The 15,597-nt window shown below is 49.9% G+C and overlaps 8 protein-coding genes across 9 annotated transcripts; 6 read left to right on the top strand and 2 right to left on the bottom strand.

Annotated features, from left to right (window-relative positions):
- Positions 1-800: 800 nt before the first annotated feature.
- LOC117893514 (nucleolar protein dao-5) lies at positions 801-4,818 on the bottom strand. Its single transcript, XM_034800154.1, is given in 8 exon segments — positions 801-1,138; positions 1,204-1,454; positions 1,487-1,653; positions 1,655-2,228; positions 2,331-2,380; positions 4,237-4,303; positions 4,361-4,505; positions 4,560-4,818. Coding segments are annotated over 8 exon segments (1,725 nt in total). The 5' UTR covers positions 4,761-4,818; the 3' UTR covers positions 801-868.
- LOC117893511 lies at positions 2,296-4,533 on the top strand. The gene has a single exon (XM_034800150.1). The coding sequence runs from the start codon at positions 2,463-2,465 to the stop codon at positions 4,155-4,157; it is 1,695 nt and encodes a 564-aa protein (XP_034656041.1). The 5' UTR covers positions 2,296-2,462; the 3' UTR covers positions 4,158-4,533.
- A 40-nt stretch (positions 4,819-4,858) lies between the features above and the next one.
- On the top strand, positions 4,859-8,851 carry LOC117893513 (ubiquinone biosynthesis protein COQ4 homolog, mitochondrial). Of its 2 annotated transcripts, none has more exons than XM_034800152.1 (5): positions 4,859-4,949; positions 7,835-8,058; positions 8,121-8,325; positions 8,386-8,609; positions 8,679-8,851. In XM_034800152.1, the coding sequence occupies exons 2-5, from the start codon at positions 7,838-7,840 to the stop codon at positions 8,833-8,835; spliced, it is 807 nt and encodes a 268-aa protein (XP_034656043.1). In that variant the 5' UTR covers positions 4,859-4,949; positions 7,835-7,837; the 3' UTR covers positions 8,836-8,851. The 2 variants fall into 2 exon arrangements, with proteins under 2 accessions (XP_034656043.1, XP_034656044.1); XM_034800153.1 differs by lacking the exon at positions 4,859-4,949 and adding an exon at positions 5,127-5,137.
- LOC117893512 (UDP-sugar transporter UST74c) lies at positions 5,107-6,816 on the top strand. The gene has a single exon (XM_034800151.1). It carries the CDS (start codon positions 5,366-5,368, stop codon positions 6,518-6,520), a length of 1,155 nt encoding a protein of 384 aa, XP_034656042.1. The 5' UTR covers positions 5,107-5,365; the 3' UTR covers positions 6,521-6,816.
- A 280-nt stretch (positions 8,852-9,131) lies between the features above and the next one.
- Positions 9,132-10,581, top strand: LOC117894002 (RAB6-interacting golgin). Its single transcript, XM_034800825.1, has 3 exons — positions 9,132-9,332; positions 9,408-10,179; positions 10,237-10,581. Exons 1-3 carry the CDS (start codon positions 9,233-9,235, stop codon positions 10,454-10,456), a joined length of 1,092 nt encoding a protein of 363 aa, XP_034656716.1. The 5' UTR covers positions 9,132-9,232; the 3' UTR covers positions 10,457-10,581.
- A 108-nt stretch (positions 10,582-10,689) lies between these two features.
- On the top strand, positions 10,690-11,622 carry LOC117894005 (DNA-directed RNA polymerase III subunit RPC7). Its single transcript, XM_034800828.1, has 3 exons — positions 10,690-10,914; positions 10,976-11,104; positions 11,164-11,622. The coding sequence occupies exons 1-3, from the start codon at positions 10,771-10,773 to the stop codon at positions 11,527-11,529; spliced, it is 639 nt and encodes a 212-aa protein (XP_034656719.1). The 5' UTR covers positions 10,690-10,770; the 3' UTR covers positions 11,530-11,622.
- On the bottom strand, positions 11,533-12,207 carry LOC117894006. Its single transcript, XM_034800829.1, has 4 exons — positions 12,191-12,207; positions 12,066-12,127; positions 11,738-11,910; positions 11,533-11,681 (listed from the first exon to the last, which is right to left on the bottom strand). The coding sequence occupies exons 2-4, from the start codon at positions 12,109-12,111 to the stop codon at positions 11,625-11,627; spliced, it is 276 nt and encodes a 91-aa protein (XP_034656720.1). The 5' UTR covers positions 12,112-12,127; positions 12,191-12,207; the 3' UTR covers positions 11,533-11,624.
- Positions 12,208-12,273: 66 nt separating this feature from the next.
- Positions 12,274-15,574, top strand: LOC117893997 (exocyst complex component 1). Its single transcript, XM_034800812.1, has 7 exons — positions 12,274-13,054; positions 13,112-13,240; positions 13,303-13,401; positions 13,461-13,910; positions 13,972-14,453; positions 14,512-15,019; positions 15,107-15,574. The coding sequence occupies exons 1-7, from the start codon at positions 12,401-12,403 to the stop codon at positions 15,452-15,454; spliced, it is 2,670 nt and encodes an 889-aa protein (XP_034656703.1). The 5' UTR covers positions 12,274-12,400; the 3' UTR covers positions 15,455-15,574.
- The last annotated feature ends 23 nt before the right edge of the window (positions 15,575-15,597 follow it).

Raw genomic sequence — 15,597 nt, 5'->3', positions numbered from 1 at the left:
CTGTGGGGGTTGAGGGTGCCTGACTGGCGGCAGGCGGGTGAAACTAGGTTAAACTCAAACCCAAACCATTCAAATTTTCGTTAAATGATTTTTGAGCTAGTTTATGACAAACAAAATCAGTGGAAAGGCGGAACCTGCGTGCGACTCGCTCGGTAACTGCCGCTACCGCTGCCGCTGCCCCCTTAAACGGTTTTGCCTACACCCCACCCAACGAAATGGGGGCACGCAGCGGAAATGAGAAGGCATAGTTTTTCGCATTTTCTTTTAAATTACAAACAAAAAAATAATAAAAACAGAAAGGGTGGAATGAACGCAGCAGGTCGGCGGAGGGAATACCCTAGGAGATAAAAGCAGGCTTCGAAAAATTATGATGCATTAATTATAGTAGCTATTTATGCATACAATTATATTTACGGAGTTTTAATTTAGAAAAATATATGCCTCACATATTAAATAAATTTTTAATAAATAAATTACGGAAATTGGAAATAAATCACTTGAATACAGATTGCATTTTGCATTACAGATTATACACATGTTCTGCTGACCTTTCTGCATAATTATAAATTACAAATTACCGCAGGGCCATGCAGCATTTAATCGTTATAATTTTATCTGTCAAAATATTTTAAGACTTAAGAAATAATTCTTATGAACAATATTTTAATCATTTAAACTCCACTGCAAAACTAGTAACCCAAGTCAGTCATGCCCCAAACCTTTTGTTAGAGTATTTCACCAGAAAAGACGAATGAGAAATCAAATATGCGCTTAGCACGATATATTCAAATTTTGGTGCGTTTACGGTTGTTCCAGCGGACAGATGGGCGCTTTATTTCACTTGTTTTGCCTGCCACGCGACCCGCACTCATTTGTCGCCCTTGCTGCTGGTTGAACTCTGCCGCTGTCGGTGCTGCAGTAGCTCCTGGTATTGCTCCACGGAGCCATCCTCGTGCTTGGAGGCGAACGCCGGCTGGGCCGTCTTGGCCTGCGCGTCGTCGGCGGCGTCACGGCCGCCGTTGGCAGACTTTTGGGCACGCTTCGTCTTCTTGATTTTGTCGCGCACGCGTTTGCCCAGCCGCGATGCGGCAAGCACCTGGCTGACCTTGGAGCTCTTCAGGTAGCGTGTGCGCCACGACTGCAAATAGAGAGGGAGGTGAGTTTTAGCTAGAGGAAAGACTTGCTTTGGTTTTTGTTACTTACCTCGGGATCAGTTTCCTTTAGCTTTTCGCGCTCATCTTCGCTGGTGTCCAGCAGAATGACATCGTTGTCCATTTCCTCGGTACTTGGCGGCTTCTCCGTCTTGACTGTCGCCGCAGGCGGTTCGTCCTCCTTTGTCATTTCCTCAATCATGTCAAGATCGCCTCCTATGGATATAACATCATCGTTTTGATCTTCATCTTCCAGCATGGGCGGATCTGCGGCAGTAGGTGGAGGCGACTCTTCCTTGGGGACTTCTACTTCTGCCACAGCCGCTTTTTCTGGCGTGGGGGCTGTGCATCAACCTCTGGGGGTTGCTCTTTCTCTGCTGGCTGCTCTGGTTCGATGGGTTTAGCAGCCTCCACAGGCGCCACAGTCGCCACAGGCTCATCCCGCACTTCACCCTCTTCTGGTTCACTTTCCACAACGGGCTCTGGCGTTGGTTCCTTCACAGCTGGCTTTTGCGACTTCCTTCGTGCTCTGCTGTGGCGCCTCGTCGTCGGTGCTGTCGCTGATCAGCAGCGTCTCGGTCTCCGTGGGTATGGGTATTACATCTGGCGATGCCGAACGTGATCTGTCCTTGGCAGCATCTTCTGTGGCGATTGGAGCAGTGGTCACGGCAGGCGCAACAATTTTCTCCGGCGACTTTGTGGGCTGTCGATAGTTTCGTTTGATTTTGATTCTCTGCCGCGGCGCTGTTTCCTTTCTGCTGCTCTCTGCTGCTGTCTTCTGTGGTTCCTTTCTGGCTGTCTGTTCGCTAGTCTTGCGCTTATCGGGCACGCGGCTGCTGCTGCTGCGCTTTTCTGTTGCGGCGCTGCTGCTGCTGCTGCGTTTTTCCGGCACTCTGCTCTTTCCGCTGCGTTTTTCCTTCTCCTTAGATGTCGCTTTGCTTGCTTGACTCTCTTCCTCCTCGTCGTCATCTGATTTGACTTCAATCTTAGTGATGGGTTCCATTGCCAGCTGCGAGCGTATGGCGCGTGCCCTCGCCTGCAGCTCCAGCAGTTCCAAAACGCTAATTTGTCCGCCAGCTGGGGATAGAAGAGAGATTGATTTAGGTCTTTGTGCACGAGCAGCAATCATTGACAGAGTAATCATGAATTTAGTCTAGTATTTGTTTTGGTTTCACTTACACGCTTTGTTTTCGTTTCCATTATTTACTTGTTTCGCTTTAAGTTTCTTCCTTTTCGGCTAAAATTAAAACAGAGAATACAGCGACACAGATTAGTAAATTGTTAGAAAGTTTGAATTAAAATTGAAGTGCAATGGAAAAGCCATTAATGCTGGACAGCCAGGAGTCTGTAGAGGGCGAAGACGAGCACATGGACGATGAGAATCAATTGGACAAGTTCACGGTGCGGCTGAATGGGCAGCATGATCTGGAGCAGCGGCTGCGTGACTTCAAGGCAGCCTGTGAGGCGCACGAGAAGCATGCTCGGCGACGCAAGCGGCGGCGCTACTACCACATGGGACTGATGGCCAAACTGGTGACGGAGACAACGACCGACGAGCTGCGCCGTATGCTGGAGAACGGCACCTACACCTTTCACGTGGACGCCGTGTCCAACAAGCCCGAGGAGCTCAATGCCATACTGGACACGCTGCATCTTGCCATTGCGGAGCAAACGGAGGAGCGTGAGCTGCGTCTGGCCACCGGCCTGGCTCTGGAGATCAATGGCGAGTGCTGTCGAGTGGGCAGGCTGCGGAACAACTCCGCTGTGATGCTGGCACGGGGCGCTGTCGTGACGCTGACAACGAACGAGGAATATCGCTATGGTGGCTACAAGGAGATCTTTTTTGTGATCAATCTGCTGGCATATCTGAAGTCAGTCAAGATCAACGACATTCTCCTGATTGGCCACGAGGTGCGCTGCCGCGTGGTGAAGACGCTGCGCGAAGCTCTCACCGTGCTGATCATCGATGCGGGCCTGCTGACGGGCTACGACTTTATAGAGTTGCCGCGGCAGTGCCATGCGCTGGATCCTGCTGTGTATCCGGATCTCTACCTTCAGGACCTAAAGCTGGCCGCTGAACTGAAGGCCAACTTTGTGGTGCTGCCGAAAATACGCTGCAAAAACTTCCTGAAGGCCGTTCGGCGGTCCATCAAGGAGGAGTTCGACCTGAAGCTGATTGGAATGATCGATTTTGAGTATGTGCGCACGAATATGCTGGATCTGCTGGGCATTATCAAGCTGCTGGACTACATCTGGATACCGGACATGTTCCATGTGAGTTGCTGCGTCTACAACTACATCATGGAGGATGTGCTGCCCATTGCGCAGTGCCAGAAGAAGCCGGTGATTGGCACGGTGCCATTGGAGCGTTGCAGCGACTTTAAGCGCTTCGAGTTGCACGAGTTCCTCTGGAAGATCGACTGCATACACATCCAGAAGAGTGCGTGGTGCAACAAGTATCCGCTGATTGTCAAGAAGCTGATGCCCATTCGCGACTATCGCGTCGGCGTTGTCCAGAACAAGATGACAGTGAAGAACATTCTGACCTCGTTCCAGACGATTGTGAACTTCATCATACGCACAATCAGCTCCATCGAGTGCCAGGCGGTGTTCGTCTTCACGAAGTGCGAGAATGCCAGCGTTGCCCTTGCCCGCACAGAGATCTATTGCCCTGTTTTCCTTATGATGCCGCTCCTGGATGAGGACGATGAGGCCACCATCAAGTGCAAGTTTGATCACGCTCGAGCGCTGCATCTGCGCCGAAACATGCATCCCGTGCTCTACACGAAGGACCTGAACGAATGCAACTACAGTCCGATCGAGTTTGGTGTGGATTACATGCGGCGCAAGGGCTGCCTCGAGGTGGGTGACTTTGTAATCACCCTGGAGGTGGGCAAGGAGGATGAGGAGAATGTGGTCATTGGCATTGGCGAGGATGTGTGCATCCTGCGCGCCTTCTACGTGTCTCCCGTGGATGATTGCGAGAAGTTCAAATATGGAACGTAAGGGTGGGTACTTTGCGGCTTGAGATTTAACTCAAAACTAAATAGTAAAAGTATTAAGACTTTTTTCATTGCAAAATTACTCACTTCTGCGTGCTTCCTGTCCACCGATGTCGCTGTCGGATGAAATCTCCTCCAGCGAAATGTGTTCTGCAAATAGCAAACGATAATTAATCATGTTTAGATGTGTGTACACTGTGTGCTCACCTTCTTTGCGCTCCACATCCGAATCCTCGGAGCTCTCCGTGTCTGTGGGACAGCGGGTGCCATCAATTATAGACCTGAGCCGCTTGGTGGACAAACACAGCAGCTCCTCCAGGCACAGCTCTTCAATCTCATCCAGCGAGTTTTTCTGCAGTTATAAAACATCTATTAGTTTATATTTGTTAGTTTTTTTCTCTCTTACCTTAAGAAACTCTGGTGCCAGATTGATGATAGTCTTCGGCTTGAGCGTGCCGAAAATTTGTTTCACCAGCTCCAAGCGGTCATCGATGTAGTGGGAAATGGGATGCAGCGTGCGATCCTCCTCAGTCTTTTCCTTTTTGATGCTAATCGGCTTGGGTATTTGGTCAGACCCCTTGACCTTTTTCTTTATGCTGCTGCTCATTTTTATACAATTTTATAAACAATTTTCGGTCTTTCGGCTGGGCGTTGCCGTACTAGCTCGTTCAAGTGCAGTGGCAGCGCGCGGCAGTTTTTTGACAGTTCAGAACAGCTGATTCGGCCGACGTTCGTGAGGGTGTAATTACAGAGAAGTAGTGTTTTTTTGCAGTAAATTACCAAGCAAACAACTGAGGTAAGTAATTAATTGGTTAAATATTTTTCAAGCATAAACAGAGGTTGCGTAGAAAGTCAGGTCTTTTGGTAGATTGATATCCAAAAAGAAAACGAGCTAGTAAAGTGTTACCGCCACTCCGCAGTGTTGCCACTCTTCGAAACTCGAACATATGTTCGTTGAGTCGTCAAGGGGGGGTTAAAGCGTCGGTAAAAATAGCCATTCAGCAAATAACTTTTTAAGTGGAAATAGGGTCTTGTAGCGAAGCAGCGTCGAACAAACAAATGTGGTGGAACGGTCGAGTGTGTGCAAATGTGTGCGGCGCATGGTAGTCCGCCGTAGAACTAATTAAATAGCCGCAGAAAAGTCGGTAAAAAGATTTGACGGACGGCCACGGGCATAAATCAAAGTACAAATCCCCCCACCAACCCATTACGATGAGTGTCTCGCGGGGCGGCAACGGGGGCAGCACAACGCTGGATCTGGAGCCACTACTGGACGAAAGCCATGACGACAGCGATGCGGATAATAAAACCACCAGCGGTGGTGCCTTGCTGAATGGCTCCTCCTCGAAGGAGTCCCGCTCCGGCAGTGTGGGGCACCGGGAGAGAGAGCGCGAGCGGGACGAGTCGGCGGTGTTCATCAAGAAGATAAGCAGCGCGCTCTTCTACGGCCTGTCGTCGTTCATGATAACCGTGATCAACAAGACCGTGCTGACGTCCTACCACTTTCCCTCGTTCCTGTTCCTCAGCCTGGGCCAGCTGACCGCCAGCATAGTGGTCCTGGGCATGGGCAAGCGCCTGAAACTGGTCTCCTTCCCGCCGCTGCAGCGCAACACTTTCGCCAAGATATTTCCACTGCCACTCATCTTTCTGGGCAACATGATGTTCGGCCTGGGCGGCACTCAGTCCCTCAGTCTGCCCATGTTCGCGGCCCTGCGCCGCTTCTCCATACTGATGACGATGCTGCTGGAGCTCAAAATACTCGGGCTGCGGCCCTCAACGGCGGTGCAGGTCAGCGTGTACGCGATGATTGGCGGGGCTCTGGTGGCCGCCTCCGATGACCTGTCCTTCAACATGCGCGGCTACATCTACGTGATGATCACGAACGCCCTGACCGCCTCGAACGGGGTTTATGTGAAGAAGAAACTGGACACGTCGGAGATCGGGAAGTACGGCCTGATGTTCTACAACTCGCTGTTCATGTTTCTGCCCGCGCTGGCGCTCAACTTCTTCACCGGCGACCTGGAGCAGGCGATCAACTTTAGCGAGTGGCACGACCCCGTGTTTTTGACACAGTTCCTGCTCAGCTGCGTCATGGGCTTCATACTGTCGTACAGCACCATTCTGTGCACGCAGTTCAACTCGGCGCTGACCACCACGATTGTGGGCTGCTTGAAGAACATTTGCGTGACGTATCTGGGCATGTTCATTGGCGGCGACTATGTCTTCTCGTGGCTCAACTGTATCGGCATCAATATCAGTGTGCTGGCCAGCCTGCTCTACACGTACGTGACCTTCCGGCGGAAACGGGCGCCCGATAAGCCAAGCATCAGCCACTTGCCCAGCAGCGCTCGCGGCGAGAATGTTTAGCTTCTTTCGCTACTCCACAGCTTTAGCTCCAACTCAAGCCAAAGCCATAATACATAATGCATAGCTCTATATGTTTAGCGTAGCCCTAGACCGCACACACACCAGCGCCAGCGTCAGCGTCAGCATCGTCTCTGTACATACATATATGCAAGATAGTATGTAAACATTTGTAGTTACTAATTAGCAATTATGTAATTTTAATCACTTTGTACATTTTGTCCCATGCAAGAAGTGTTTTGCTGCATCCAAGAGTGTCATAAGTAAATAGAAATTATACAAACGACAAATGACAGAAAGCGTTCGTTCTACCAGCGGAAAAGTGGGCAAAGATAGGCAAAAAAGTATTTTGTGGGAATGATTAGATTGTTGCCGCATGATAAGAAACATTTTAAAGAACAAAAGAATTACCAGCTCACATGTGCGCCACATGTTCCCTCTGCATTGGAATTTGAATATTCTTTCGGAACGCTTCGTTTATCTAATTCTGAGTAAACAAACTTAAATCTTAGAGCGTTGGGAATATATGTACAGAAATGCTGCAATCCCGCAGCGTCATCACTCAACAAATCAGCGCATAAATTAACACGGGAGTAATCAAAAAATACTTCTAGCTGTGGGCCATTGAATGCTCTTACTTATTGGAAACCTCAAGGCAGTGTTTGTTGTGCTCTTAGATATTTTCTAATTACTTTTAAAATAACAACAGTCTGATAAGCAGGCCAGGCCCTATCACTGCCAGCTAGTGGAACAGAATGAAGCAATGATTAATGCGCCACTTGATGAGCTGCCTCCCTACTATCAGGTGTAGCCTTTGGTTACTCCAGATCTGGTTTGCTGCACGTTCCCTCTCATCGGAACACTTCTTCCGCAGCCCAGTAGCGTTTGCATTACAAGTAAATCAAACGTGATAGTAAATTGAAGCTACCTGCGAAGAGATAACAATGACGACATTAAGTTTTGGGCTACCCAGTGGCGGCGGCCCTACGGCACTTTTATTTTGAGATTGTCGGTGCTGTGGGGGCAGCGGCAGGCAGCACCCGAAACAGGTTTGCCCATGCCCAACCATTGGGCGGTTGATTGTACAGCAAACAAAACAGAGCAACAACAACAAAAATAGCTGCTGAAGTAAATTGTTAGTCAGCGTCTTCGCATTATGGACAAATTGTTGAGGCAAACTTGTTGCCATCGAGTGCAGATTGGTAAACCATAGACACAGGTAGCCAGGGTCATGTTTATGCTCATGTTTGAAGCTTATTGTATGATGATCAACTCTGGGAAGGTCAACACGGGTGTACATGATTTTCGTATTCACAGAACATGATGATGCAGCGCTGCTGGCGCCTCTCAGTGCCGCTGGGAAAACGCGGCCTTGCCGTCAGCACACACACCCGACACACGGCGGTCGCGGACGCCGCAGAGGCGGAGCATTTGGACGCCTTTGAGCAGCAGCATTTGAAGGAGCGCATTGAGATTTCACCATTTCAGCGGATGCTCCTGGGTGCAGGCTCCTCCATAGCCGCCTTGCTGGATCCCAGGCGGTAAGTGGGATCCAATTTGGAGAAGTGTTTTCGTGTATGCAAAAGTTTATTTCCCGCTACAGCCACGACATGATCGCCTGTCTGGGTGAGACCACTGGGGAGGAGGCTTTGTGGAACATTCTGGACACCATGCAGGAGAGCGAGGAGGGGCAGCGCATCATGAGCGAGAAGCCGCGCATACACACCAGCACCATTGACTTTAAGCTGCTGGAATCTCTGCCTGCCGACACATTTGGAGCCGCCTATGTGAAGTTTCTCAAAGATAATGTAAGTAGGATCAAGGCAGCTCGGAAAAAGGAAACTTCTCACTTTTCTCCACCCTTTCAGCAAGTCACGCCGGACAGTCGCATGGCCGTGCGCTTCCTGGAGGATCCCAAGCTGGCGTATCTAATGACGCGCTACCGGGAGTGCCACGACTTGATCCACACGGTGCTGGACATGCCCACCAATATGCTCGGCGAGGTGGCCGTCAAGTGGGTGGAGGCGCTCAATACGGGTCTGCCCATGTGCTACGGTGGAGCGGTGTTCGGTGCGGTCCGCCTACGTCCCAAGTGAGTTCACTGAACCCTCTCTAGCCCAAAGCATTTATTTGATGTTGAATCTTGTTGCTGTGTCTGCAGGCAGCGGCGAGCGTACTTGAAGCATTATTTGCCATGGGCCCTAGAGAACGGCAAGCAGATGAAGCCCCTGATGCCCGTGTATTGGGAGAAACGGTGGGAACAGAATGTGAATGAGTTGCGTGCCGAGCTGGGCATTAAATTGTTGAATAAAGTTTGAATTATATTTATAAAAACGTCTTTATCCGATTTCGATAAAGCAACTATCGATCGGTGGATGATCTGGCAGCGCTGCGATCGTTTGTTCTGTTCATTCCGTTCAACTAGTTCGCACAATTAAGTTAATTTTGTTTGTGTTTTAAATACTTTTAAAATAATGCATTAAAATATCTTAAAAATTAACATATCATACAAGAAATCAATTAATATATGGTACAGAAGCGATCGATTTGCAAAAAAACAACTAGCTCCGAGTTGAGCTGAACTGATCGTGAAGTGGATCAGATCATGAACGAACCAGCACTATTGTGATGATGTGTTGCTGTTGTTGTTGATGTTTTCTTTGCTTTGCTGCTTCGTTTAATGGCTAATGGCTAATTACTTATTAAACTCCCACGATGGCCGAGAAATTCAATGGTTTTAGCCACGACGACATACTCAAAATAACCGGAGTGAAGGAGGGCGGCAACGGACACAGGCTAAACAGTGCAGAAGCAGGTTTGTGGCATGAATAATCCTCAATAATTGTTTTGTTTATAACAAATTACTGTACGTGTGTGTGTTTGATTGCAGTGAAGCAAGCTCTACGAAACCAGCCCGGCATTAGGCGCATGCCCGATAAGCATATCCGGCAGGGGCAGCAGGCAGATCAACTGCGAAGGCAGCCACAAACCCAAGCGAAGGCTCAACAAGTTGCGGCAGCACCAGCAGCAAAGAAGATCATCACCAAATCGGGCCGGAGTACACCCACGGAAGCGACGCCAGCTCCCACGCCAAGCACTGACGTCGCCCCAGCTCAAGTTTCACTCAACTTGGAGCGTCCGCTCTCCGACTCTCTCGTGGAAGCTCTCTATTGTGGCACGGCCTCGGCTCCCTCGACGGGCAGATCGGTTGCCACCACTGCCACGTATGCGGATGCTGTGGCCCCTAGTAGTTGTGTCGTTGCCAGTGGCAACAGCAGCGAGGCGACATTAGATGACAGCTCAATACTGAAGATAAGCAATAGCAACAAAAATGGCACCAACGGCAGCTCCGATGATGCCGCCAGCATACTGCCCAGCACCAAAGACTCGTCGCGGGATGGCCTGAATACGGACTCGCCCTTCAAGGGCGTCTCCCTGCAGGACTTTGAGCATCATCGCAGGATGATCCAGGAGCAGAACCAACAGAAGAAGCAAATGCTCTACAAGGCCATCGAGCAGCATACACAGAAAACGGCCGCGGAGTCCCGCAAAATCGAGGAAATTCGTCACGAGCTCTCCAAGCTGGAGAGCGATCTGGCCGTGGATGTGGCCATGCTGAGGAAGCAGATTGACAACGCTTGCATACATTTTGCCAATGTAGAGTGAGTAAATAACCTTAAGAGACTCTCCAGCTTCATTATTTGCCTTTGTTTATACAGAAAACAATATGTGCGAATCGAGGCTCAATTCCTGAAGGCTAAGGTGGACCTGCACAAGGCCTCGGAGAAGAAGGAACTGCTCACAGAGCATCTCTGCACTGTCATTGCCCACAATGAGGATCGCAAGGCGCAGAAGCTCACGGAGCTAATGCAGAAAGTGGGCCTGGCGCCAACTGACGAGCCGCCGACCTCCCCGCCACAGAATCTGAATGAATCTTAATGAATAGAATATTAATTTTAACATGTAATTTTGGAATGCTCTGTAATGTTTATGTCTATCTACTGTACGTTATTAAGCAACAAAGTGCAAATCGCAATAAATAATGTGTATTTTAATGTGTAAATTGAGTTTAAGTTCAAATTTCTATATATGATCAGTAAAGGGTACTTTCAGGTCGACCCCCTTGCAACCAAGATTTATGTTATGATTTGTTTGCGCCAAACTGGCAACGCTGTCCAGCAGCTGATCATTTCAAAGTGAAATAAACGTGTTTATAAAACTTTTAGACTGCAATTAAGCGGCAAATATAAGCAATGGCAGGACGCGGACGTGGTGGAAAGACTGGCACACTTACGGCCGAGCAATTGGCGATGCTTGGCTGTGTGAAAGATATGCCCGTGCAGTCAGCGCCGCAGCCAACGTTTCCGCCGGTGATGAACAAGCCCATTGCAGTGGAGGTAAGTCTGAGCCAGGGAGAAAAACTGATCAGAATTAATCTTTACTTTGCTCTCCTGGTAGACAACAACCGCACAAAACTATCAGCTGCTGTGGAAGGAGCAATTCCTGAATCGTATGCGGGATTCGCCGTATTACATCGTGTCAGCGTGCCAAGACAAACAGAATTTGGAGCACAAAGATTGGCGCGAGGTAAGTGTACTCCTAGTTTATGTGATAGAAAAACCATTAGTCCCGCCGTATTCCTGCAGAGAGCTCTGGAGCGAATGAAGCTGAAATCGGAACCCGAATTCAACTACAAAGCGATGCCCAGGGAACTCAATACCACGAATCGCAAACGTCGTGGCGCGGATGCGCGACCCAAGCTGCTGGCCAAGAAGACCAACATTGAGGACAGACTGAAAGCGCTGGAGCAGAAGGAGCTGAAGACCGGCACCGAGAATGAGCAAGACGATGCGAAGAAGGAATCAGATTCAGAGCAGGAAGACGAACTGGACGAAGAGGCGGCCCTAGACGATGAAATGGACGACGAGAACGATTATGGCAACAGCTATTTCGACAATGGTGAAGCCTACAACGACGAGGATGACAACCTGGATGATGGCCCCGTCATATAATTGTTTAGTGTTGGATCTCTGATTTACTATGTCGCCACTTTAAGCTTATTTCAAACACATTTCAAGTACAATATACATTAAGATGGAGATGTGGTTTAGTCCAAATCCTTGGGGGGGCTGTAGTTGAAGTAAATCAAACCAGAAGACTTGACCTGCAAAAGGGGATTCAAATTAGCATAGAAAGGGGATCAAGCGGTGGTGCACTCACGAATCCAATGGTTCCGGCCAACACCAACACACCGGCAATGAGGATGGCATTGTATTTGGTGTTCTGCTGGCTGTGCTGCTCCTTCCAGTCACCAGCGGGCACGGGCAAATCGTTCATCGTGGAGTGCTGGTGGTGGCCGCCACCGTGGTAAGCAGCGCGCGACATGGCACCAACTGTAAAAAAAACGACGCAACATTAATAACTGTATTCACGGTGTTGGGCAGGCTTAAACTCCTGCGACTGTCCCCCATTTGGTGTCCATTACGCATTATGTAATGTTTAAGGTTAGCAGATGAGCCTTAAAAATGGCCCTGGCCGCTGCACTTACCATTTTTGAGCATAAGCCCCTGCTTGACAATGTGCTTAACCAACATGATTGCTCGAAAGTTGCTGCAAAGGTTAAAATTGTTTAATATTTTGGAGGAATTTTTTTTTCGCTTGCGATTGTCTCACCCCAGAAGATTTTGTGTGTGACCGTGTGAATCGATACCAATAGCGTCCGCGATAACGATAGCGAGACGGCTAAAGTGGCAACGCCAGCCAGCCAGCTGTTGAACTGTGTCTGCGGAGGCGTTTTATTTGCAAAAACAATAAGTAAATAGATAGTTTTGCAGCAAGAATTTGCACTGCTCTGCCCGGCGCTACTCGAGACATTCCCCAGCCATGCTGTCCATTGGCGCCTTGGCCAACATCAAGCACATACTGCAGAAGGAGCTGTTCCTGGCCTCCGGCGAACGCCTCCTCTCAGTGGTGACGGTCGTCAAGAAGAAAGACAAGAAGCCCTGCTATCTGTGCGTGGTGACGACAGCGCCGCCGGTGCCCGTGGTCACCCTGTGCCTGGTCAAGCAGTTGGAGCAGCGGGAGACCGAGTACAAGCGGAAACGCAGCTGGCAGCTGGACGAGATCAAGTCTGTCGATGGGCGGAACGAGCAGTTCGAGACGCACGAGTTCGACATTCAGCTGGAGAAGCTCTACAAGTGGTATGCCCTCAACCTGCACGAGCGACAAAACTTCCTCGCCGTCCTCAATAGACAAATCCAGAAGTATGTGCGCGGTACACGCGCCGAGTTCCGCAATGTTCCCAGCGCCTGGCTCTCAGAGAAGTCGCCGGAGAAGGTGGCCCTGGGTCGTGCCGCACAGAAGACCCAGCACACCGATGATGAGGATGATGAAGAGGAGGAGGCCCAAGAGTTCACTGCGCTGACGGACAAGGAGGCCAATGAGCTGGGAAAACTGTTCTCCGAGTCGGATTTTGCCATCAAAGATGCGGAACAGTTCATCGAGCAATTGTCCAGGGAGCTGCACGATTTGGATGGGGTAAGTAGGAGGTTCCAAAGCAGGAGATTCGCTTTCTAAAGGGTCGCTTACTTATAGGCCAACATACAAAGCGTGCTGGCATCGGAGCAGAAGGTAATGAAGATGATGGAGCACATTGACAAGGCCATTTCCGAGGCGGATAAGTTTGAAACTCGCCTGGACACCTATGAGGATATACTGGGGCATGTAAGTGCAAGCTAAATGGTAGGAAAAACTAAATTGTAATTGAATATTTCCTTCTTTGCCAGGTCAAGGAGACCATGGAGAAGATTGGTGGCAAGAATGCGATGATTGAAATTGCCAACAATAACAACATCAAACTGATGAAGGAACTCAACAAAGTTATCGTAAGAGTCTACACGAAATCGTCTAAAAATATAACTCATAGGATCTTTATCTCTCCCAGAGCCAATTGGACTTGCCGCACAGCCAACAGCAAGCGCTGGACGAGCCCGATTTGAAGACTGTAACTGGCCGCAAAGTGGCCATTGCCGCGGCTCAGTGCCTGCAGCAGGCCATGAATAGCGACATAGATCCGGCACTGCTGCGACTGGAGGCTGTGCAGGATCAGCGCAAGCGCTTCGAGAAGTGGAAACAAAAGTTCTCGGCCACCGTCAGTCGTTTTATGAACAATCTGTTCATCCATTTGGGCAACGAAATTGGGGATACGCCGCTGACAAACACCGAACTGTCGCTGCCCAATCACTCGAATGTGCATCGCGAGCTGACGCCCTACACGGAGCTGATGCACTGGACCAAGGCCATGGATCGCAAGACCTACGATGGTCTGATGAAGGTTTACACGGCATCGTTGAGCAAGATCTACGACAGGGATGTGAGGAATTTCTTTAATTTGGTAAGGCAGCGATTCCAGTCACAAAATTCTTGGCTTTAATGGTTTCCCCTCTCTCACCCAGGCTAAAATGCAAGTCTCTGAGAAGCTCCGTAGCTCCCGCGAGGATCTGGACATGTCCACCTCATCCCGCAAGTCGACAATCTCCACCATTCCCTACGGCACGCTGGGCATCAATCGGGATCAGTGGGGGCCCGGCGTGGAGAGCGCGGATCGTGTGCGTTTCGATGCGCTGCTGGAGAAGGTCCTAGCCGAGCTGGAGCCCATAGCGCTGCAGGAGCAGCTCTTCTGCATCAACTTTTTCCAAATGGATGTGATCAGTCCCACCACAAAGAACACGCAGACCACGCTGGAGATGGAGAAGGCGGTGGACATGTCGCAGTCTGCCATAGCAGCGGCAGCATCGCCCACTGCAGAGGGAGTGCCGCAAAAGCGTATCGATCGGCAGATCAACGAGGATGTGAGGAAGCTGATGATGGGACTCTTTGGCTGCCTCGAACCGGAGCTGGTCACGTTTATACAGAGCTTCGAACGGGTGGATAGTTTGTGAGTGAATGGAAACATCCGAAACTGAAGCTAAAGCTGATGGAATCCTCTCTTACAGCTACTCTCTGTACGTGCTGGTGCGACTCACGCAGCATGTCATGTCCGCCCAGGACACACATTCCTTCCTTAGCATGACCTTTGCCTCGGCTTTGGTGCAGGTAAAGCGCAACTTTGATCGATTTATGCAGCAGCAACTGCAGTCCATACGGGAGGCCAAGCTGCACAAACGCTCCAAGGCCATTCTGCCGTATGTGGAGAACTTCGAGAACTTTGCACAGACGGCGGAGGGCATCTTCCGCAAGTCGGATCGCCGCACCGACATGGAGAAGTGGTACCTGCAGCTGGTCAACGCCATCTTCGAGGGCATCAGCCTGCACTCGCAGGAGCACCCAAAGACACCGTCGCAGGTGGTGCGCATGGAGAATTACCATCACATGTACGCCCTGCTTGCCCAGCTCAAGGTCCCCGGCCTCGACGCACTCAAAAAGGAGGCCAAGACACGCTACAACGAAGCGCTTAAAGCGTATGTGACTCAGTACTTTGGCAGGCCGTTGGAGAAGTTGAATGTAAGTCATTGACCCCACCCCCGCCAGTCGCATGTCTCATCAAATTATCTCTCCCTCTCTCTTCGATTCTTTTCGACTGACTTTCAGCAATTCTTTGAGGGCGTACAGCTAAAGGTGGGCCAGGGCGTCAAGGAGACTGAAATCAGCTACCAAATGGCATTTTCCAAGCAGGAGCTGCGCAAGGTGATTGCCCAGTACCCGGCGCGTGAGGTGAAGAAGGGACTGGAGAACCTATACAAGAAGGTGGACAAGCATCTCAGCGAGGAGGAGAATCTGCTGCAGGTGGTGTGGCATGCCATGCAGGAGGAGTTCATTGCCCAGTACAACTACCTCGAGGAGCGTATCCAGAAGTGCTATGCGGGCGCCATGATCAATCTGGAGTTCAACATACAGGATATTCTCGCCTTTTTCTCGGACATAGCTCGCTCTCACTGAGTGGGAGGAGGAGTACAGAAAGCGAGTGTTTGAGCCTTTCCGAGCTTTATATTTAAGTGCAATAGTATTTAAAGCGTTATTTCTTTTAATTGGAAAATATATGGCGCGCACATATTTAAACAGCTGTTGCTCAGAGAGAGAGA

Source organism: Drosophila subobscura, chromosome J (assembly GCF_008121235.1).
Source record: "Drosophila subobscura isolate 14011-0131.10 chromosome J, UCBerk_Dsub_1.0, whole genome shotgun sequence".
NCBI classification, from domain to species: Eukaryota; Metazoa; Arthropoda; class Insecta; order Diptera; family Drosophilidae; genus Drosophila; species Drosophila subobscura.
Note: the sequence above shows the minus strand (reverse complement) of the source record. Positions and strands in the feature narration are given on the sequence as shown.